The 24,385-nt window shown below is 39.5% G+C and overlaps 1 protein-coding gene across 3 annotated transcripts in view; it reads right to left on the bottom strand.

The window, feature by feature from the left end:
• The window catches only part of Pik3c2g (phosphatidylinositol-4-phosphate 3-kinase catalytic subunit type 2 gamma), a 326,663-nt gene that overhangs the window by 87,186 nt on the left and 215,092 nt on the right, over positions 1-24,385 (bottom strand). For all 3 annotated transcript variants that reach the window (XM_052721754.1, XM_052721755.1, XM_052721756.1), the window contains 2 exons: positions 9,640-9,796; positions 4,974-5,083 (listed from right to left, as the gene is read on the bottom strand). In XM_052721754.1, coding sequence (XP_052577714.1) covers positions 4,974-5,083; positions 9,640-9,796 — 267 coding nt within the window. The remainder of the gene's footprint in view (positions 1-4,973; positions 5,084-9,639; positions 9,797-24,385) is intronic.

Here is a 24,385-nt window from a genome sequence, read left to right as displayed (position 1 = left end):
TGTGTGTGTTTGTGTGTGTGTGTGTGTGTGTGTGTGTGTGTGTATTTAATGATCTCCACGGAAACAGCAAATACCCATGATGGATTCATTATAGGACTTGCTTCTTTTTCCGTGAATAAGCATTTCTTTTTTAAGTTCTAAAATGCATGTAATGTTTGAGAACACAGCTAAAGAGGACAATATGATTTATACAAAAGTACACTTGAATATTCCTGTGACCTCCACAGCCACAAGTTCAACTAACCATGGGCTAAAAATACTTTGAAAATAATTTTTTCTCTACAGAATATAGACAGATTTTTCTTTCTTGCCATCAGTCTCTGAGTAACACAGTAGATTAGGTACCATTTCCATTGTATTAGTGTAAAAGTATTTATATATTAATTAATGTATTACATATTATAATGTAAGGTTATATACCATTTCCATTGTATTATTATAAAAGTAATCCAGAGAAGACCATGGGAAAATAAGAGGATGCTGTAGGTCATGTATACACATTATGTCACGTTATGTAAGAGACTTGACTATCTTTAGATCTTGCTATCTTTGGGAAATTCTGGACCAAGTATGTTTTGGGTACTCAAAGATGGTTGTAAAGCGGTACATATAATTTCTAGCATTTATCAAAGTCCTAAATGCTCTACCTAAGTTGCTTTGTCATTTACAATTGACCTAGATTTGTTTAAACCTACGCTATTCATTGTTTAAGGATTTAAAGAAGAAATAATGTATACTTGAGAAATTCAAATATTTAAACAATAGATCATAGTTTTTGTATTGTAAGGAAATAGGCACAAATGATAGATATTTCTGGACCTTCTATATCTAGTTCTTTTTTGTGCTAGATGGAATGTGGACTAGGAAATGTCCCTGAGTTGTTCATCCTGCCCAAAGAACCTGAAGAAGACCTGAATAGACATCAGACTGCTGTGGAATAATCCTCCTGCACACTGTGAATATGTATTACTCTCATTGGTTAATAAAAAGCTGACAGGCTGGTAGCCAAGTAGGAAGTTAGGCAGGACAGCCAAACTGAGAATGATGGGAAGAAGGAGGGTGGAGTCAGGAGTCACCAGCCAACCAGAGAATGAGTGGGACATACAAAATGGAATAGAGGTAAAAGCCATGAGCCTTGGGGCAGCACATAGATGAATAGAAATGGGTTAAGTTGTAAGAGCTAGTTAGTAACAAGCCTGAGCTGTTGGCCAAGCATTTATAAGTGATCTTAAGTCTCCATGTTGTGTTGGTTATTTGAGAGCAGACAGTTGGGAGAGAAAATTTCTGCATACATCAGACCTAAAACTATAAAGATGTTCTACTGAAACATTAGGATATAATACACTAATGAGACTCTTGAGGATTAAGAAAGAGCAAATTTCATGGGAAATTTTGCTGAGAAGAAAATAGAGACATAATTTTAACCCATCTGGGAATGTGGCAAAAGTAAGACAAGAAGGAAAGGGACTTCTGGGAACCACTGCAGAGGAATCCTGCATGAGTCTCCAAAGGCAGCAAGTAGAGCAGATTTTGCACAAAAACATCCAAGGAACTCTTAATGGTGAGTAGAGATACTGTTTTTTGGGAGGGGTTTCTATCTTTGCTGAGGTTAGAGGAATTCAGATGTGAGGAAAAGTGCCTGTGGAAGGGTGAAGGACATCTTGATTAAACTATGACCTGGATTATGGAGTGACAGGTATCTGAGAAGCTGTAGAAGAGATGACCTTGAGCCTACAGACTCCTGGTTGATACTCCACATTCTAGAACCTCATCACACGGCTGTGCCTCTTGCTGCCTATGTCTTGCAATTTGTTTCATGTCTCTTGGGTTTTGCTTTACTAATCCAAATATGTAGTTAGGAATTTTGCTACTTCACAGGTTTTTTATGACAATGAAAAGCATTTACAACAGGGCCTGACACATAAGAAGCACTACCTTAGGTGTTAACTTATTGTTAAATGTCTTCCATATACTTAATTGCAGCTGGGCATTTCAATTGCACTTTCCCTCAAGTAGGGCTTGTTCCACATTCAGATATTCATAGGATGGGAAAGTAGGAATATACCTCCTCCTCTGCTTTACTTGGGAGAAACTGATGTAACCAATCAAAATTTTAGTTGAGGTGAAATTATGCAAGACAATATATAATTGTAATACATAGTACATAAAAAGAGCTTATCCTGTAGAATCATGAGAGGAAAGATTAGTGAGTGCTGAATAACAAGGTTTCAGGGGTGATATATTATTTGTCTGGAGTTTCATGTTTAAGTAGGATTGAAAGTATGGTTATACACCCCCTCTAAAAATTTATGATTTATATATGAGACAAATAGACAAATACAGGATGAATGTTACATCATGAAAATTAGCTATCCTGGAAAAATTTACATTGGGGGTAATAGAAAGAGATAAATATGTTTTGAAAGAGACACTCAGATGAGAAGGGTAGGAAGAGATAAGGAACGGTAAGATGCAGTGTTGTTAAACATAGGGATGATGTATTCTATTTTACGTAACTCCATGCTGCTTAATCCTGAAATGGAGAACGAGTCTAAACCTGCTTCTCTACAAAGTGGTAGAAGAAAATTCAATTAGAAAGAAGAGCATCTGCAGCTGTGCAATTGCCCTGGCAGAGGTACAGCAGTGGTTCAGGAGGGTAAATCCACTGCCATGAGGTTGCTGGCTTGGATCTGCTTCCTGTACTTGGGCTGGTCCCTTTGAAATGGATGGAGGCAGTGAATTGGTTTTGGGAAGATCACTCATACACAAGATCAAAAGAGATGGGCAAGATGGGACTCTGGCTAATGAAGTCTGTCCACAGTTTCTTCTGGCCAGGGTCTGATAGTGCTTTCTTTACTTTAGTATCTATGTACCTATGTGGTAGGAAGGCCTATTAGTCAACGACTGTACCATAATTACCCAAATAATGGCACGTGTCATCTCAAACACAGGCCCTACAGCCCAGACACACACTGCCTTCCTTTACTTTTTCTGCTTCCCCTCCAAGCTATTCCCAAAGTCTCTATCATGCCCCACTTCCATATCAATCACTCTGTCTGTCACACAGCAGTGCACAGAAAGGACAGGACTCAACTGGAATCTGCTCTTGAAGAAATAACCTGATTGGGGGTGCTATTTGGGTGCCATATAAACATACTTATTCTGCATATAATTAATAGGACCAGAGGAAGTCATCTAGGTTAGAGGAATAAACTCCTGTGATATGATCCCTGGAGCTGCCTTGAGCTCCCTGTACCTGCAGGATTTGTGTTGTGTGTCTTATTCTTTCCAAGGCGAGATTGTGAGCCTTCCTGGGTTCCTATACCTGTAAGCTGAGATAACTTGAGCTCTCCTGAATCCTGAAAACCAAGGGGCTATGTTACTTATGCCATAAAGCTAGTGACTAGCCATACAATAGTCAACGTTTGTGATTTTGTTTTATTTCTATCTATCTATCTATCTATCTATCTATCTATCTATCTATCTATCTATCTATCTAATCTATGTGTATGTGTACTTAATTAAGAGATTGTTTAGTTTAGTTGTTGCTGTTTTGAGACAGGGTCTTCCACTGCAGCCCAGGTGTATCTGGAACTAACTATGAAATCCAAGCTAACTTTGAATTCATGGCAGTCCTCCTGCCTCAGCCTCCTGAGCTGAGGATATTTTTTAAAGAATGAAAAAGCAAGCAAACAAAAACCCCTACCAGTCTTTCCTAATGCATCTCTAATGGTAGATTAAAAAAATAATAAATAGGTATCAGAAAAGGTGCCCCCCTCTACCAAGGGGTACTTGTTGATGTTACTTGGTAATATCATCTAGTTTCCAGAATTGAGTCCTGGGAAGACTCCAGAACAGAAAGATGAGACCTAATCTGAGCCCCTCTTGCTTCTGTGGATGGTGGGGAAGACCCTTAACCCTCTGCATCTTGGTTTTCTCCTTTGAATTTTTATTGTCACAATCATCAATATAAGGACTCTCATAGTCTATCATTCTTTGATTCTGTCATTTGTCTTAAATTCCACTGCTAGTCATGCTGCCTGTCTACTGAAGTTCATGAGAAAAAGTTCCTGATGTGAGTGAAATTCTGCCCTCTTGAAGCCTCACTGCACCCTTGCAATGAGGACACACCCTTTATTGTACATTATGGAAATGGGGGGGATTCAAACCCTGGAGGGGTTTTAGATTAGCTGATGTTTCTTTCCAAAGCATATGCTCCAGTGAAAATAATGCAGTCTGTGTTGAAAATATCAGCGATTAAGAGATTCAAGTAAGAGTCACTCTGAAGAGTCAAGGGAACAAAGAGTTCCATTTGCTTTCCTTGAGCTGTGTACAGGAATAACTATAGTTGACATTTACTGAATACTAGAAATAGTCTGAGAATTATACTGTACATTCAAAAAGAAAATCAATGTAGGGTGTTCCATTATAAAAACCACTGTCCTTTGCCCAGAGCCTTGGTGTCTAACTGATGTTCTCTGCATTTTGGTGAGACTCTTACCTTGAAGTACATCAGTGTTTCCCAGATTTGCTTGATAAAAAATAGATTAAAGCTAGATGACAGTCACAGGTCTTTGACTAAATATCCCAATATTTGTATTGTCTTGCAGATGAAAGTAGAGGGCCCATTTCTCTTCATAAATCTCTTTCTCTAAATTGTTTTTCTGGATAGAGTTCAAGTAGAATAACCAATTTATTTATGTCAGCCCTTGCTCTTTGCAACGACCTCTTATTGAGCAATCTGCTAGACAAAGAAGCTAGTTAGCAAACAATAGCATCTGGGGAGACACCAGCCAAGGCCTTCTGCTTGTAGACACGCACATTTCTCTGTTTCTGTTCTTTGAAAATGGGGGCACAGATGGCTCTAGAGATGTCAGCTTCATACCAATGACTAGTTTAACCTGAGATCACCTCAAATGTGGAACATATGTCAACACACATGAACACACATACACATTTGCAGCTCTTCTTACTTGGTAAAGTGACTTGTGGCTTCCAGATCTGTGCCTTGTGGACGGAGATTGTTATATACGTATTTTAGGTCTTCAGTTCCACTTAGCTCAGGCAGTCCTGCATGCAGCATCTTGATATCAACAAAACCCAAAACCAAAAAGGAAAGAATAAATACAGACAAAATCAAGCTTACTTGGATCACTCTGGTGATAGACACACAAACATTTATGTTTGTTTTAATGTGCCTTTCATTTCATCTGCATGAATGGACATCATTTCATGCTTTTGAACCTCTCCTAGTTAATGGAGGGATATCTATCTATCTATCTATCTATCTATCTATCTATCTATCTATCTATCTACCTACCTATCTATTTAGATATCTATCTATGTATCTATCCATCTATCCAATCTATCTGTCTGTCTGTCTGTCTACCTACCTATCCACCCATCCATCCATCCATCCATCCATCCATCCATCTATCTATCCATCCCTGTCTAATCCATCATCTATCTATACAAGCTGACACATTCAGACTATAACAAACCAGATGAATCCAACTCTCTCTCTCCATCATGTGACTGACTAAAGGTAATAAGCCCCAAGTCCACCCTTTATGTGTCCCATCCCTTGGAGAGGAGTCATTGAGTGTGGTAATACTGGAGAATATGGATGGCTCCATAGTGGGTCCTACTTAACCCTGTCTGTTCTCTGACCCACTGCAGTGTATTTCATAGGTTTCCTCTGGAGTGCCTGGGTGATATATGTAGCTGGGATGGTGGAGAAGGCAGAGGACAGTTATAACAGGTACAAATGAACAGATACAAACACTGGGTGTATGAGTCATTTGTTCTAAGGACAGGACTTTTGTTTCTATTCTGATATTAAGCCCAGCTCTATTTTGATAGCTTCACTTAGGTAATCTGTGCTCTTTCCTTACCATATAGGGAATCTAGAAAGATTCCCACTGAGAAATATCTGCTATAATAATAGGAGTGATAAACATATGAAACTGGGTGAATGGTCCCTGTGTTCTTTGAGAGTCTTCCATAATAGTTTATATTGATTTTTTTAATGGGAGAAAAGCTGACGAAATACAGGCTTTTATGCTAGTGAACTCAGCCTGTAACACACTCAGGTCTCCTACAGATGTTCCTTTTAAGCAAGATGAGAATTACATAGATTACTTTTTGCTTGCTTTCCCCATGAGGAAACAAAAGCACTGCAGATATCTGGCAACAAGATGCTTTCTGCTGAGGACGGGTCATTAACTCCACATTGAACCCACTGAATGCCTGTGCCTTGTGATCTTGGGTATTGATCGTTTGCAGAACCCAGCCTTGATGACCTGTGCCAAGTATTTCTCAACTTGTAACTGGGTCATGGTGTAGTGCACTGAACTGTGTTTAAAGATGTCAACATGAGAGTCAGAATGGAAAAAAAAAGCCATATTAAATGTGTATGTAGAAAGCAAGTTTTCACAAATTTAAACTTGGTTTTAATTTTAAGAGAAGCTTTAGCTAGAGAGTGTGTGGTCCTGAAACAGCCACTGAAGAGAATAGCCACTTTAAAGAGTCCCACAGTATCCACACTGGAGTAAAGCAGGGGAACTGGGAGGTAGATGACTAGAAACTGAGGCAACCACACATCACAATTTTGCGAGAATTTGTCTATGGGATTAAGTGGTCTGCATTGCTTCCGATTCTTATTTCTGTTTCTGTAAGAGTTTAAATCTGAGATTATCACTTTGTATGAATGACCTCCATTGCTAATTTTTCACCCTTATCCTAAAAGTTGTTCTAGATTCAATTAAATCTCAGGCTGGTGTTTGGACATAAGATATCCAAAAGTTCAAACAGCTGTTTTTACTATTTGTGTAAGAAATTACTTCAAAACAGGACTAAATCACTATATGTCAAATTTAAAAATGTAGTGTGTGTGTTTGTGTGACACATTTGTGGGTGGGTGTCCATGGAGGTCAGAAAAGGGCATTAGATTCCCCTGAACTGGATTTACAGGTCATTGTGAGTTGCTGCTGGATATAAGTTCGTACCGGCAACTGAACTTGGGTCCTTTGCAAGTACTCTTAACCACTAAGCACTCTCTCCAGCCCCTTTACTTTCCTTAAATTAAATATATTACAACATTTTTGATGTTGTTGTTGGAGACAAGATAGCTTTGAAACTGTAATTTTCCTGTCCCAGCCTCCTGACTACAAGAATTACAGGCATAAGCCACCATGCCTGGCCTAACATTTACATTTTTTTAATGATTAATTAAAAATGATGAATATTTTTAAAGAAATGCAGAAAGTTTAATAAACAAAAAAAATTCTGAACAAGGTGTTTCTATTCATTGAGATGATCTGCTATCATATTAACCTATCATGCTTAATTGTCATCCAGCATAATTTAATGCCACTGGAGAAATAGCTCCATGAAACTTGACTTGCGGGTTTTTGTTCTGGATACCTGCATCTGGTTAAGGCACTTATTAGAGCTGGAACTATTCTTTTTCTATAGTTTCTATAGTGTGATTATCCCTTACAAATGCTGGAAACCTCAGTTACTTATATACACAAATCTTATCATCACTATTCAACTGAAAAATTTAAGAATCTGGGTCTTATATGTTAACCTATCATTTACAGTTCCTGGCACACAATAGGCCCTTGAGAGCTCATGGATTCATGATTAAGATCTTGACAGAGTCCAACTAGACCTTCTTGAATTTAAGAGGACATTAGAGTTGATAGTGCCTGGATAGTTATTATATAAATAAAATCAATTTTGTGGATTTAGTGCTCATAGAGTTTTCTCTGTATTATGGAATCAGCTTATTATAAAATGTAAGACATCCTATAAAAGCAATAGAGTCTAACACAATTGGGAGCTTGGACACAGACTGACAAATGAGAATTACTGGTTATAGTTGGAAACTTAACTTGGAGATCCTGAGGCCTGGGCATGCAACTCAGTGGGAGAGCTCTAGGTTCAATTCCCAGTGTAGGAAAAACAAACAAAACAAAAGGACACATTAAAATATCTGAATTGTGGAGAAGTAACTAGTGAGATTAAGAAACTGAATCTTCAGCTTTAAGCAATACTAATACAAATTAAAATTCAACACAAGCATGTATGATCCTGTATTGGTCAGTACCCTTTCAATTGATTGACTGAATGAATTTTGAGTCAGGGTTTCATGTAGTTCAAACTATCCTCAAACTTGCTTTGTGACCAAAGATGACCTTGAACTTCTGGTCCTCCTGCCTCTTCCTCTCAGGTTCTGGGTTCTGGGATTACATGTGTGTACCGGCACACACCTAAAGTGCTAGGTAGGCACTTTACCAATTGAAATATATCCCTAGCCTGACAGTATTTAAATGAAATTAACAATGATCTCATATTATCGTATTAATTAACTGAACTCTACTATATGGCAAACACTATCATAAGTCCTTTATGTTAATTATCAGCTAGAGTTATGAAAATTAATCTATTAAGACCTTAGCATAATGCCTGGTCCATATGATACATTCATTACTAGGTCATTTATCCATCAATTCCATATGATAACAGCTATTATCCTAATTTAACAAGGAAACAGTATTTAGGGTTAAGTATAAGTACACCCAAAGAATGTAACCATTAAAGTACCAAGCTGGCATTCAAAATCAGAGACCTAACCACCAAGTTTGTCTTCTTACTATTAGCAGAATTGAAAATTCTAAGCCAGTCGTGTTTGATAGATTCCAAATCACACACTGATGGACAAGTGGTATGCTACTCTTTTACAGGCAGATTACCATGGATGTATGCACTCAAAGAAATCACCACATCATTCTCCAAAAGACATTTCTATTGGGTTCTTCTTCCCTTATACTATGTGACTATTCTTCATCTCTTTGCAGTAGACACTGGAATGAAACACAGAGTCCTCCGTGATGCAGAGAAATAGGACCACAGCTCAGTAGACCCGATATATGCCACTAAATGCATCAGTCTGCAGTCCCATCACTAATTAATCAGTCACACTTTTAGACTCATTTTGCTTTGAATTAAATTTGCATGTATGTGTCTGTATGTGGTTATGGGCCTAGTTGCATGCAGGAGAGTGCATCAGGTCCCTGGAGTTGGAGCTACAGGCAGTTGTGAGCTACCTGATGAGTGTGCTGGGAACTGAACTCAGGTCCTATGCAAGAGAGGTTTGTATTTTTAAATCACTGGGACATCTTTCCAACCCCAGAGTTTGTATTCTTGACCCTACATTTCTTAATCTGAATAGTGGTCATGTGCTCAAAGGCAGATAGATATTGAGACAAGAAAGCCAGGATGAATCTACCTCATCTACATCATGAGGTTGACATCGTATGCAAATCAAATAATTTTGAGGCAGTTTTCAAAAAGGTACAATGCAATCAAAGATGTTATTTTAAAAATGACTTTCCTTGAACCTTAGTCAGGCCTACACAGGAATCCCCCCTGAATGCACCACCAGTGCCATGATGGTAACGTCAGATGGGACAACTATAAATTAACATTGAATTGTCAAGAAACATGTTCGGTTGTTCACTCCATTCTGTTTTAAAAGCTCTTTGGGGAAACTCCAACCCATTAGGAGAAATAGATCACTGGAGGAGACACAAATGAAGCTCAAGACTGTTGTTATTTCTCCAAGGGACTTACCATTTCTAGAAGGCTCAGGATCAGTTGGCTGTGTTTCCTGATAATGTTATAAGCTCTGCAGCAAAGCTCCACAAAGTCTTGAAAATGCTGTGTATTTTTTCCACCCTCGGTAATAAAGTACTCCATCTCTGAAGTAAAAATGAAAGGGGCTCGGTCCCTATAAATAAAAAGTTAGCAGTTATGAGGAGAAGATGTGGTTTTTAGGGCTATCATAGGTAGTTACCACAATGTATTTCCTGTCGATTTTAGTCCAGTGTGGGTGATTGTGGATCAGTGCAAAAACTTAGTAATCGAGGGCTTTGAATAACTTGGCTGCAGTAGAGAAGAAAGCATAAAGATTGCTACAACATCCATCTATATTGTTTCAAATTAATTCCCAATTACATTTGGACAGAATGTATCTACTGAGAGACCATAGGCTCTATAAACAGCACAAGTTAGAGCTGCGCAAAGCCGTTACTGAAAGTATATTTACTGATGCATTTTGAGATGATAGAACTCGAGTTCAACATTACAGTGCCTTAAAAACCATTTTCTTCCCTTGGAAGGCGGACTCCTTAGGATGAGAGTTTGGATAAAAGTTTAGATATTATAATAACAAATTCTTCCAGAAAATAATTTATGAAACAACAACAACAACAGATGTAATCAATTCACTGTCATATGCTTAGCGAACAGGGTGTTTTCTAAAAGATAGCCATAATTCATTTCACACATGACTCAGTAAAAACACTGAGCACACAAAGACATTGCAGACTGTGTTTTCACACAAGTCATACTGCCCCCTGTAGTCCAAGGGATGGAAAAACAGGTCAAATTTCTCAAATTGTTATTTGAGACATGATAACCCTGAGATGAAATGTTAGTGTCTCTAAGAGAAGCAGGTGGGGGAGGACCAGACTGGGTGTCTTTAACTATGAGGTCTCAGCAGTTAGATCAATGAGGAGGACTTTACACCAACTTGTCTTACAGCCTTCAACAGCATCTAGATGGGGACACAGATGTAGGTAAACTAGAACAAAATATGTTTTAAATGTGACAGTCTAGGTTCAAGTAGGATTGCACCAAGTTACAACTGAGGGAACTGAAAGGCAGTTCGGGGTCACTTTAGAATAGAATAGTGTCCTGTGCTGATACAGGCTTTGCTGTTTTAATAAAAAGGTAGTCGAGCCGGAAATCCCACCAATATGACTCAACTAGACCTTTCCGAAGTATGAGAACTCAAATGAAAAAGTTATGCGAGCACGTCTCAGACAGGGGACTCTGTTTAGAGACAAAGCATTTTCTGAAATAGCATTTGGCTGTGGTTGTTCTGATGTGTGACTTTAAACCTGGGCACTGTGGTTCACACTTGTGAATCACAGTGCTCCAGAGGCTAAGGCAGACTGTGAGTTTGAGGCCAGCCTAGACTACATGTTTAGTTCCAGGCTAGCCTGGTCTCAGAAATGAGATCCTGTCTCAGTATAAAATAATAAAGTTTGTATTTTCATAATACGTGCTATCAAGAGAAGTCAGAGTACTGAACTTTGCCTTTCACGCGGCTTGCTTTGCCTTTCTTTGTCCCAAAATGTATTCAATAAAATGTACTGGGCCCCGGCACTGAGCAGAACCTCTCAAGCGCCAACTGTAACGTCTCAAACTGTGATCACTAAATTTTGCTCCTGGGCTTTCCCACTCATTCTATGAGGCACTTTTTGCGTCCACACTTCAGCAAAGCTGTGAGAAGAGATGTTGGAAACACAAGATAAAAGCACAAGTTCTAATCTTGAACTTGCTGTGACTTCATTTTCTTGAGTTTAAATTGGGTACCAAACACTCAGCTGTTAGACTTCCTGAGGGGCCCAACCTGGGAAACATTTGTGTGCCTGGCTCAGGAAGAGTACCGTGCACTCAGGGAATGCCACAGCTGGAAGAGGATCCATGCACAGAGCCCAGGCCGGAGGCCCCATGATCCAGATCTCAAGTCCGGGTTTTGTGCATCACTAGTTCTTGTCCTTGGTGAGACACTTACCATCTCCATTTCTGGATCTCATTCTTCACCAAATGGGTGGGGACACTTGATTATTGGTATTGCAGAGAGGATCACACAGCTTAAATGGCGGAAAGCTCTTACTGCCACACAGAAAGCTCTCAGCTCATGTTAGGTATCAGTGTTGTATGTTGTTGTAAGTCTTCAAAAAGCCAAGAGTGCTTGCAGAGCTGAACCGTGCCACAGCTAAAGCCTCCCTCTATCTTCTCACTAAAAAAAATGCCATCAGCTCCTGCTTCTTACTTAAGATTTAATTTAATCCTGGTTTGTCACTATAAACTGCTTGACTACATGGGTCCTTACGTTGACCTTCTCTTTTGTCGTACACTTGATAGATCGGTACCCTTGTAGTTTCTACTCTCACTAAGTGTAGTGGTTTGAGGAATAAATGTGCTCCACAGGCTCATGCTTTAAATACGTGTTCCCCAGTTGGTGGTGTTTTTTGGGGATGTTGTGGAATCTTTAGGAAGTGGAGCCCTGCTGGAGGGAATACATCTCTGAGGGTGGACTTTGAGATCCCCACCCCACTTTATATTCTCTCTCTGCTGTGTATTGATATATGAAAATATGATCAGCCAGCTTCCTGCTCTGCCAGCATGCCACACCTGCCCCACTATAAGGGATTCTGTCCCACTGGAACCATAAGCCAAAGCAAACCTTTCTATTCTTTAAGCTGCTTTTGGCCCTGGCATTTTATCACAGCAACAGAAAAGTGCCTTATGCACCAGTGTTTCAGCACAGTTTTAGGAATATTGTCATAGGCTTTACTATTGCTGTGAGGAGACACCATGACCACGGCAATTTTATTTTTTTATTTTTTGATTTTTTTGAGACAGGGTTTCTCTGTGTGGCTTTGGAGCCTATCCTGGAACTCGCTCTGTAGACCAGGCTAGTCTTGAACTCACAGAGATCCACCTGCCTCTGCCTCCTGAGTGCTGGGATTAAAGGTATGTGCCATCACCACCTGGTCCATGGCAACTCTTATAAAGAAAACATTTGAGGGAGCTCACTTACAGTTCAGAGATTCAGAGATTCAGTCCATCATGGTGGGGAGCATGGCAGCATGCAGGCAGGTATGGTGATGGAGAAATAGCTGAGTGTCCTGTATCTTGTAGGCAACAGGAAATTGACTGAGACACTGGGCAGTATCCTGAGTATATGAAACCTCAAAGCCTGCATCAACAGTGACACACTTCCTCCAACAAGGTCAGACCCACTCCAACAAATCCACACCTCCTAATAATGCAACTCCTTATGAGATTATCGGATTATGGGTGCCAATTACATTCAAACTACCCTAACTATCCTAGAAATCTATAATCAGAAATAAATCTACATTTTTTCTTTCTATCTTATACTATGTTTACTACGAATTAAGCTTTGGAAGTAGTTTTTGAAAAGTCTAAAATTCTACAAATTCCTGAACATTTCTAATGTGGCATGTTGCACATTAATTAATAAAAACAAACCTGGAGCCAGGTATTGGGGTGAATGCTGGAAGACCAGAGAAGCAGAACAAGTCACAACTTCCTCACCTTGCCAATTCCCCAGCTGATCTTGTTTCCTCAGACTGGAAGCTTCTGAGTTCTCATCCAAATGGATCTCTGCTGAACTGCTACTCAAAAGCCTAAAAGCTTAACCAGCCAGTTCCTAGTTTTCATGCCTTATATACCTTTCTGCTTTCTGCCATCACTTCCTGGGATTAAAGGCTCACTTTGTGGGATTAAAGGAGTGAGTCACCATGCCTGGCTGTTTCCAGTGTGGCTTTAAACTCACAGAGATCCAGAGGCTCTCTGCCTCTGGAATGCTAGGATTAAAGGCCTGTGTGCCACCATTTTCTGGCCTCTATATCTAGTGGCTGTTCTGTTCTCTGACCCCAGATAAGTTTATTAGGGTGCACAATATTTTGGGGAACACAATATCACCACAGTAGCAGATACATTTTCTCTTTTCAGCTGATAAAACTACAACTGGCCAAACTGATTTCTCTTAGAAACTTGTTGTGGTTCTGTCTCCATGAAATGACACCTCCTTCTTCCCTGGTACCTGCCATGGTAAATCAGGTGCAGAAAACCCACACAGAAGCTCAAGTACCTGAGAGAAACATCCAAATTAGAGAAAAATGTAAACTAACAATAATATTGAAGAGACAGATTTCACTGTGTAAATATCACAGTCAAAATGTTTAGGGAGCCCAACAAAATAAAAGCTTCCATTTTTATATTTTTTTTGCTCACTTTCAATAAACTTAATAAAAATAAGAATTATACTATAACTCTTCTGGAAATGAAAGGAAGTGTTAGATACATCAAGGGATCCATCTGGACCCTGTACATTACACAAGCTTCAACTGCGCTATGCTTTGTGAACTGACTCAAAAGTGAACTTAATTCTAAATCATAGACTTAGGGACTTGAGGCCTCTCTCTCTGAAGTTTTGTGTTATTAGAAATCCAGGACGTAAATTGTTTTCCAGATTTGTTGCTTCACTGGTGCTTGTCAGAGCTGAATCTGCTTTTGTTTCTCTCCTCTGACCCTTTCAACTGTATTTGTTTCCTATACCTCTTTCTCTTCCCTCTGCCTGTCTGTCTCTCTGTCTCTCTGTCTGTCTCTCTGTCTGTCTGTCTGTCTCTCTCTCTCTGTTCTCATCTTCCCTCTCTCCTTCCCTCTTACTCTCCTTTTTCTGATGCTGATTCAGTGATAAAGATTAAGATGTTTTCCTTGTGATAAATCTTCCATGGCTGGCAAGATGACTCAGTGGGTAGAGACACTTCTCAGCAAGCCTAGAGAGCCGCCTTAAATCCTCGAGAACCACATGATGGAAGGAGAGAACCTACTTCCCCAACTTGTCCTCTGACTTCTACATGAGTACCCAGGCACACACATACTTACACACATTCATACAACATGAACACAATATATCAAAGTTTTTTAAAAAAAATCTTCCTCGATATAACCTATTCCTTGCTGAAAGTCTTGATTTTTTTCAAAGCCCCAAGTGAAATGTATGCTTTTCAGAACAGAGGGAAGTATTCCCCTTTCCTTTATATGGCCTTCACATCTGAAACAATATGCTTATGATCTTCTGGTACATACAGAAAATGAAAGTAGCTCCCATAGTCAATAGCTGGTGATAATTTAACATTATGTGGGAAGACCACACAGTAAGCTTGTTATGATTCTGTCATTCTGTTTCTAAAATTAACTTTTGCATAAACGTCTGACTAGTCTTTCTCCAAAACTAGCATTGTGTAAAAATGCTGAGAGTATTTTCTAGATTTCCAGCAGATGTAAGGAGTGGCTTGGTGATTTGAAAATGCTGATATCCTTGGAAATGTAAGGATATAGTATAAGCACATAGTAACTATTAAGGAGATAAATTTGTTCAATACAAGGAACAATAGGCTATTCATATTTGACATTTGCTGTTACTTTTGTGTCAGCTCCCTATGTAGCAATACAGCAGACATAATTCTGTGCAAGGTCGTTAGTACACTGAGATCATTGTCCTAAGGGTTTACCAGTGATGTCTCCACTAAGGAGTCAGACATTTAGGATCTGTTGTTGCTCAATAGGTGACTTGAACCTAGAGGGGTGGCTTTCAAATGTCATAGCACTACAGTTAACCACCAGTAGGCATTTACTTAGCCTCTGTAGTAGAATGTGCAAGGCCTCTAGGTGAGAGTAAAGTGCTTTCAAAATCATTGTGTTAGAGTCTGGAGATATAGCTCAGTTGATAGTTGCCTGTCATACTATTTTGCCTGTCATACACAAATTCTTGAATTCCATTCCCCATACTGCATAAACATGGGCGTGGTGGGGCATGTTTGTGATCCCAGAACTAGAGAGGTGGAGTTGGGAGGATCAGGAATCTAAGGTTATCTTGGCCTTATAGTAAGTTTGCAGCCAGCCTGGTAAACATGAGACCCTGCCTTATTCCCTCCCTACAAAATAACACTGGTACATAGGCAATTTAAACATATCAAGTAACAATAATAATGTTATGGAAAGATTGTTCTATCTGCAATATGAAGAGATAAGAAGGGTATAATTTGGAAAGATCAGATGAGCTTTGTTTTTGTAAAAAATTTTAATCTCATATGATAATAGCTTATGTTAGGATTAGGTTTGTGGCATACAGATCCAGAGAAGTGGAAAGACTTAAAACATGTTCCAGAATAATACATGAGAAGATGTGATAGCTTAGAAAAGGAGGAAACAGTGAAGTCAAGTAGGTTCTCCTCCATGTGTAGCAGGAAGACTGAAGAGCATCATTCAGAGTGACTGACATTTGTATCCATGTTACACTGGAGTGCCTTGAAAACTTACACCAAAGCAGATGACCAAGATCAGAACACATGTTTCAGGACCTTAGACAAAATATCTAAGCTGGAGGTAAATTTCTTAAGAGTCAGACTACTGTCTTTCCTTATGCTACCCAATGCTGTCATTAAAGTCCCTGAAAAAGACAGACATACCATCAAGTGATGTCAGGACTCAAGAAACAATGTGATTTTAAGTTTCCTAAGTGTCTCTTGCCTCACAAATTTCAGATATGAACTCAAAGAAGTTGGTGATATGGAAATATCAATAGATTCAGACAACAGAAAACAAACAAAAACAAAATCAGGAAAACTTGTTTTCTCTAAATGAACAACCAAAAAAGAAAGTCTAATAACATATAATATTTTAAAAGAAAATCAATCTCTTCAGCCAAATATTTTTAGAAGAAATAGTGATTTCAATTCTACCTACACACCTAGACATCACATCTTACCAGGCTGCAAGGTGGCACCCTTACCTCCCAGCAGGGTGCGATCACTGGGTACCATACAGTGCCATACAAAGGATACACATGTTGGTCAGCAGAATAGAATATACAACTCTGAAACAGACTACCCAAATATGGCAAACTGTTTCCTGATGTTATTGTGAACACAATTCAAAGGACATAGGTAGCCTTTGGACAATTGGGTATCCAGAGACATACATATATCTTGATCTAACCCTCTTAGTTAAAAACAAAAACAAACTAAAGATTAATATAAAGCACAATGCTCTAAAACTGTCATAAATATAAGAGAAAGTTTTGGGGACTGAGGGCCAGACACATGATTTCTGGAATTAAGCATGTTTGTGACATTGGTAAAAGCCAATGTTAAAAAGGTGCAAAGGCAATCTAAAATCTGGAAAATGATCCTTGAAAATGATATAGACAACAAATAATTAGCATGAAGAATATAAAAATATTCTCAAATTTCAATAGTTAAAAATCAAATGATATAATTAGAAAACAGACAAAAGATATGAAGAGACATTTCATGTCCAAGGGTATGAAGATGATCAACAAATACATGAAAAGATATTCAACATGGTTTGCCTTTATGCAGATTAAACCTGCAATGGATGACAGAAGACAGCAGTATGAGTGAAAAATGACAAGAATGTGGAAAAACTGAACTGCTCATACCTTGTTGGTAGAAGTGTGTGTCAAATGTCTCATTTTGGCACATTATTTTCATTTCTGAAAAACTGTTTGTCATCAGCTTGTTGAAATCAGCAACAATATACAGCTACCCTGTAACCCAACAGTTATGGCCCTGGGCATTTGTTGCAGAGAAATGCAGACTTATATTCATGAACTCCACATACGAGTTGTTCACAGCAGCTTTAGTCCTAGTAGTTGGAGACCCTAAGGGATCCAGATGTCCTTCAACAGATGAATGGCTCCACAGACTGTACTAAACTCAGATTGTGGAATGTTATTTGTCAATCACAAGGCACAGCTTTGAAAACACAACAGCTTGGATTGACTCCCCAGATAATTATATTACAGTAAATAAAATAAAATCCTCAAATCGTACATTCAAGATGATTCTATTTATATAACATTCTTGACATCACAAGACTGTAGAAAGGGAGAATAGATGGAAGACTGTCATGAATAAGGATAGAGTAGGATTGAGCATGAGAGGTAGCCAGGTATACTGGTACAGGAGCTTCATAAGGGATGTGATGGGGAGAATCATTTTTTTATCTAGACTATGTCACTTTTGATACCTTTTTGTGATAAATTATAATTCTACAAGATCTTATCATTGGTTAAAAACACAGGTAATGTATATATAAGACCTCTTTGTCTTGCTTATTATAATCACATGTGAATCTACAACTGTCTCAAAAGATGTTATTAACATTTCTATTGTATTACCTGGATGGAGATGATAACAGTTTCCTGAAAAGTGTAGAGAAACAAGAGAAAATGGAGTCTTGGAGAAGCAAACATTTGATGGCTTAGGAGAAAGAAGCCATTCTGGATAGACACTGAAAAATGTTTTGCAGAAGGTAGTAGCAGAAGGTTTTCTGAGACAGGGGGATGCCTTGAAGAAGGCAGTGGAAGAGTTGACACAGTGGAGACCTTTTGATAAACCATGAAAAAGGACAATGAGTCTTGCTCAGGTCAGTTCAGGTTTATTAAATAACAAAGAATAAACCCCAGTGGATGAGCCTAGAGAATGAATAAGAAAGTGAAGAATTTACAGAAAACCTTTCCAGGAGTGAAGTTGAGCGGAGCAGCATGAAGACTCGTGGAGTGGAGCAAAGTTATTTGAACTTTGTGGACTCAGTTCATCTGATTGCTGAGACTATAATGATCCTCAAAAGAGGAGAGGGAAAGAGCTCTGAAACATCTGTTTGGGAAGACGAACGTTTCGGGGCTGACCTAAGTAGACGTGGGAAGTCTACATTCCGTGCTAAAGCAGGCTCTTCTGGGATGGCTTTGTTTTCTCAGTGAAGAATGGGGAGTAACTGGTCTTCTAATTAGAACACTGGGGGTGTGGGCACACACGTGTTGGAGAGTGAAAAAGCAAGGTGGTCATGGGAATGCAGTGCATTGAAGGACAAGAGGTGGCAGTGTGCTGGCTGTGTTGTGTACTCCATTCTAGCAGCACAGGGCTACTCAGTTCTGAGGTGCTTCATCTCTGCCTACACAGGCTACTCACAACACGAACAGGCCTTTTCCCATCTACATCCAATTTTTTGTGTGCATATGTTATATATGTAAATGTCCGCTATCCTGTGTGTGTGCATGTGCGTGTGTGTGCATGTGTATAGACTAGAAGAGGATGTTGAGTACCCTCCTTTATCATTCTCCATCTTATTCTTTTGACAGAGGGTCTCTCATTGAACCTAAAGGTAGCAGGCAGCCAGCAAGCTACAGAGATATTCCTACCAGGGCTCCTCACAGTGCTGGGGTTATACCCACACATATGACCATGCTTGGCTTTTTATATGGGTCCTAGGGATTTAATCTTAGGTTCTCATGCTTGCACATTGATCTTTCTTACTCAAATGGCCATTTCCAAAGTCAGTAACCCTTTTATGCTTTTAAATGTTCATACACACACACACACACACACACACACACACACACACACACGTGTGTGTGTGTGTGTGTGTGTGTGTGTGTGCATGCACATGGAGGAGTGTGTGTTCACTCCAGGGATCAAGCTCAGGTTGTCTGCCTTGGTGGTAAAACTGTCTTCACCTAACTGAGCTGTACCTGTAGCCTACCAATCTTTAAAACAAAATTATTCAGCAGTTCTGTAACTTTATAAGCTACTACCATTGAGAACAACTGGTAATGAATTTGCAGATTGCTGTCTTCTTGTCTCCAAGTGTCTTACCAGATGCTACTAAGATGTCATGTTTCAATGATGCATTTGTGCCTAGAACTGAAGTAACAATTCAGCCATAAGGCATACCTGGTTGTTATTATTAAAAATATGTTTCATGAATTCAAATGTCTTTGTCCTCAAGAAATTCCATGGTAACAGTAACATTATTCCTCACAGTGGAATTGCTCCTATTGTAAAATTGGGAGTTAAGGGAATGGACGAAGCATGCTGATTACAACAATGAAGTCTAACTACACAAGGTGCTGTATCCTTAAACTCAGAAGGCTTCCGCTCCTGAAATTCCCTCTAAACAAAGGTATACACACTTAGAAAATAAATAGCTCCATTTAGTGAACACACACACACACACACACACACACACACACACACACACACACAGACACTCTGGTGTGTACATCATGGCATGTGTGTGGAGGTCAGAGAAGAACTTGCAGAAGTCAGTTCTCTCCTTCTACCATGGTATCCTTGAGGTTAAACTCAGGCTTGACAGCATGCACCTTACCCACCAAGTCACCTATCTAGCCCTTTAGAAAGCTTCCTCTTTAAAGAATGCAAACATGAATTATTTAAGGCACAATAATTCCAGAAACACCTTTCTCAAATGTGAGTCATGTAGTCTAGGCAATATTGCAGGCTTCACCTCAATAACTTGGGGTGGTCTCTGGTCATATTAAAGTCTATAGAATGGTCATGAATAGGCTCCAAAATTTAAGTCATGCATCCTAGGTATTATTATTTATATCTGTTTAATATTTTGATGGTAAAAATAAAAGCAGCGCAGAGTTCTGCCTGCTTTACATTAAAAAAGAATATGCCCATATCAAAGAGAGCAAGCCTGGTTACTTCCACACTTAGCCTTAATTTTTGCGTTCTTCACAGTTAGGCATTTGACTGTATGTCCTAAATGTATGAATTTAATACATATCATGACTGTAAATATGTGATAAATGTATCACAGGGCACTAACTAAAGGAACTGCCACCCGTCCCAAGGCAGTGAAGAACCAGCTGTGTTGGAAATCTGGAGAAATGGAAGCTTCATGGCAACATCCACTGGCACCCTTGCATGCACTATAACTAAGACTATTCTCTGCCTTCACTTGCAAAACACAGAAAATAACAGTACCTGCATTGAGGCATTTCTGTCTCAATTCCTGAAACTATCATGTGTCAAGTATGTATAAGGCTTTCAAAGTTATTTTTGACAGTTTTCACAGAATATGAACCCACACTCCATGATGCAGTCCCTAATACAGAACACATGCTTTGTGCCTGTATCAAACCACAGCAATCCAGAGAGAGCTACAGCTTCAATACCAGAGATAGAGGTAGGGGATGCAGAGTGAAATGGAAACACCAGGCTCTGAAATGGACTTAGGACCATAAAACGTGTCTGCTGGAATCTATGAGCACCACAGTATTCCTTCCTTTAGTGGAGACTGATAAGAGTCAGTAAATGGAAGCACAGAGACTTTAGTCTCAGGATTGAAAGATTCGAGTGTCTGAATGATGTACTTGGTACTTGAACTGAAATTCAGGACTCGGTAATGAGACACACTTTGTCACTATTATCAAGATTATTTTTATTACTTTTGTGAAATTGAAATGTTTGGGTCGTGAAGAAATACATAACAACATTAAGATGTGTTGTTTTAAATATGTCTGAGTGCTACGAACTTCCCTAATCGCAAATGGCATCATTTGCACAGGCACAAATGGCTGAAGTTCACTGGGGATACTTAAGCTTACCTTTTCTTTGATATCACAAATGACCTACATTCCAGAAAGCACATTTTGCTGCCCAACAGAAAGAACACAGGTCTCATATCTAATATCCATGAGTTAATTGGGAAGGCAAATCTGGAGTCTCCATTGAGTAAGATAGAACCTTGTGTAATTAGGTAGCTCAGGGAAACCACACACAAGCAATATAACCACAGTGTCAACGTGAGCATGCTATTACAGAATGAACACTAAACCCCCATGAGATCTCCATGCTCTCAGCAATTATCAGCTGAGGAGAGATTCGCCAATAATTTCTTAAATGCAAAACATTTCCCCTCTTGTCCAGACCCTTGTACAAGCACCATGTGTCCTCAGTCTTTGGGAAGTCCCTCATTTTTAACTCCTTAATAACTTCAGATACTGAGTCAGGAGCTCCTTTGAGGCTCAGGTATATCCTGGCTCTTGTTTGAAAAGTGTAGACAGAAAACGGCAACCTCTTCAGAACAGTTAAGCCTCCTCAATATGTCTATGCCTTGCATTTGTAGAGAGCCAGGACTTAATGAGGGCTAGAAAACTGATGGGATCCTCAAAATTACTGTGTGTTTTTCCTTTGAGTCATAGATAAGGGAAAGTGTACAGCTATGCTTTCCACAGAATTCTGGTACTTGCTTGGAACAGAATTAATCTGGATATGAGGACAAGTTCATCAATGCTCTAATGCGTAGGCGGAAGTCATGCCTGTGACACTACATTTGAAGTAAGGGTCTAAAAGCAGGTCAGAGATGAACCCAAGTTACTCCTGAAAGCATTTTTACCTCATGTAGTCGTGGTCTGCAAGAAATAGACTTAGTATTTCTTACTAAGCTCAGAACTGAGTTGTTCACCCAGCATGAGATGCACAGCATTTTTTCCTCCCTTCCTCCGTCCCTCTGTCCCTCCCTCCCTCCCTCTTTTCCTTGCACCCTCCATTCCTCACTCCCCCTTTCCTTCCTCCTCACTTTCCTATGCAGGTAAATGGGTGCATGCTATACAGATATTCTCCCACGGGGCCATATCCACAGCTCAGCCGAAGTTCCTCTGCTACACTCACTTTGGAGGCGTGTTTGTAGATTTTCCTTGAGAGTAGACTTAGAATCAAGGCTAAGCAGGACTGGCAGAGAGAAGTACATTGTACCTTAGACAAGCTAAGAAGACAGCATAGGTGGCAGGTGAGGCTCATGGAGGGCAGGATAATCAGTGTTTACGATGCTCTCTCTTCCATCTCTTTCCTATTTGTTCTCAAATTTTTCTCAGTCATCCCATGTTTTTCCCAGCTGAAACCTACAGAATTTTCTCATTGAATAAAATTAATTTATGAGTTTATGAACTTTTCCAATTTCCATGGGATAAATATCCCCATTATGGCTGATTTCTAACTTATAATGTGCTATCATCAGGGACGTTGTTGAGAAAGAGTACACTACAGGGAATGGGCTCTTGCGAGTCCACATGACATGGACCATGGGATAACATGCTTCTTGCAAACAAACAAACAAACAAACAAACACTACAAGAAAGACTTAATCTTTTGCTGCCCCTTTAGCACCTTGTGTGGGCAGGTAAGGAGACCTGGAATCTGCTGCCCCAAGCTCACTTCTGCTGACCTTTCAATATCCTATGCAGTCAGTGACCATAGTGAATTAAAAATAGAACCTCATGGCTACCCAATATTCTTAGAATAAATGCTGGCTGAGTGCTCAGCCCTAAATGAGACCCCTGGAACCCTCAGAGAAGGTTGTTGAAAAGTAAGTGGAAAGGATGTAAGAGCTGGGAGATATGTGGAAAGCCATCTTCAGGGTAGAACACAGCCATTGCAAATATGATCTCACAGTAGTACTAGACCTACATAAGACTTTGTGCCTGTTAAAGTCACCATGGACTGGGGATGGGTTCATAGGACCCTACTGCTCTATTTTAATTAGCTTTTCTGTTGTTGTGATAAACACTGTGCCCAAAAGTTACTTGGGGAGGAAAGTTTATTTTAGTTTATATTTCTAGGTCACATATCATTAATAAACCAGAAAGGAGCACTGTCTGCCAGCTAGCTCTCGCTAACCCATGTTCAGATCACACACACACACACACACACACACACACACACACACACACACACACACACCACAAAAAAACCCAGGACCACCTGCTCTGGGGGCACCATCCACAATTCATTGGGCTCTCTTTTACCAATTAGCAATCAAGAAAATGTCCCACAGGTAAGTCATAGGCCATTTTGATGGAGGCATTTCCTCAACTTAGGTTCCTGTTTCTCAGGTGACTTCAGTTTGTGTCAAGCTGACAACAAAAACTAACCAGTGTACCTTCCATGAAGAACTATTGGCAACTGATGGACTCTAGGGAAGGGACAGTCATTGCCTTCCGTGCTGTGCCAGATGCTGAGCCCATAAAGTTCCAATGAAAAGGTCTAAATCTGTGGCCCCACAGAGCACCCAGTTAAAATTAGTGGGAAACAAAACACAACAAAAGGCGTGAATGTGGGAAAGAGACCTGTAGAGAGGCCTGGGCAGGAATGGCAGGAGTGGAAGGAATATAAGAGAGAGCAGGGGAGTGAGACTAAACAGAATGCATTGTATCCATGTTTGAAACTGTCAAAGAACAAAGCTAATTAATTAAAAATATGTAGGAAAGACAGACAGAATGACTCAGTGTAAGGTTGCCATTGCCAAAGTGGAAGTCCATATACATTGGCAATGTAACAATAAATAAGAATTTGAAAAAGTGGGTTAGAAGAGGAATTGTGGTTCCAAATGAAACTCTTCTTAATTTATCCTGCTTTATAAGAGAAAGTAACCAATAAGAATTTATCACATTCAAGTTTGTTTATTGCTACAGTCAGTCTTATAGAATGAAGAAGTTTCTATATAGACATTATTACCAAAGAACTTACTGAAAATTTGATTGTGGGTGCACAATTTCATAATTACTTTTATTTATGACTTTGTTAGAGAAAATGGAGAAACAAAGATTATAATTAAGCAATACTTCAAAGGAAAAATCCACTTGGCTTTAGAAAGCTGGGAAATTCCTCGTTATTTCCATCAGCAGAGATTAGGCAAATAGTCCCCAAATCCTTAAGCAACACTGGGGCTGTGATGCCCTTTGATTTGGTCTGCTAGTGTCAATCCTTCTTAATCTCACAATTACAGCAATAAGAGGGGAGCACTTGTTTATGTACAGCGTGTGAAATCCTTCACAGTGGTGGCTGAGATGTGTTTATTTTCTTAGAAGTCAGAGAACTTA

The sequence above is a fragment of the Peromyscus californicus genome, unplaced genomic scaffold, assembly GCF_007827085.1.
Source record: "Peromyscus californicus insignis strain IS unplaced genomic scaffold, ASM782708v3 Scaffold_6__1_contigs__length_162567912, whole genome shotgun sequence".
Classification (NCBI taxonomy): Eukaryota; Metazoa; Chordata; class Mammalia; order Rodentia; family Cricetidae; genus Peromyscus; species Peromyscus californicus.
This window is presented reverse-complemented; position numbering and strand designations above follow the sequence as displayed.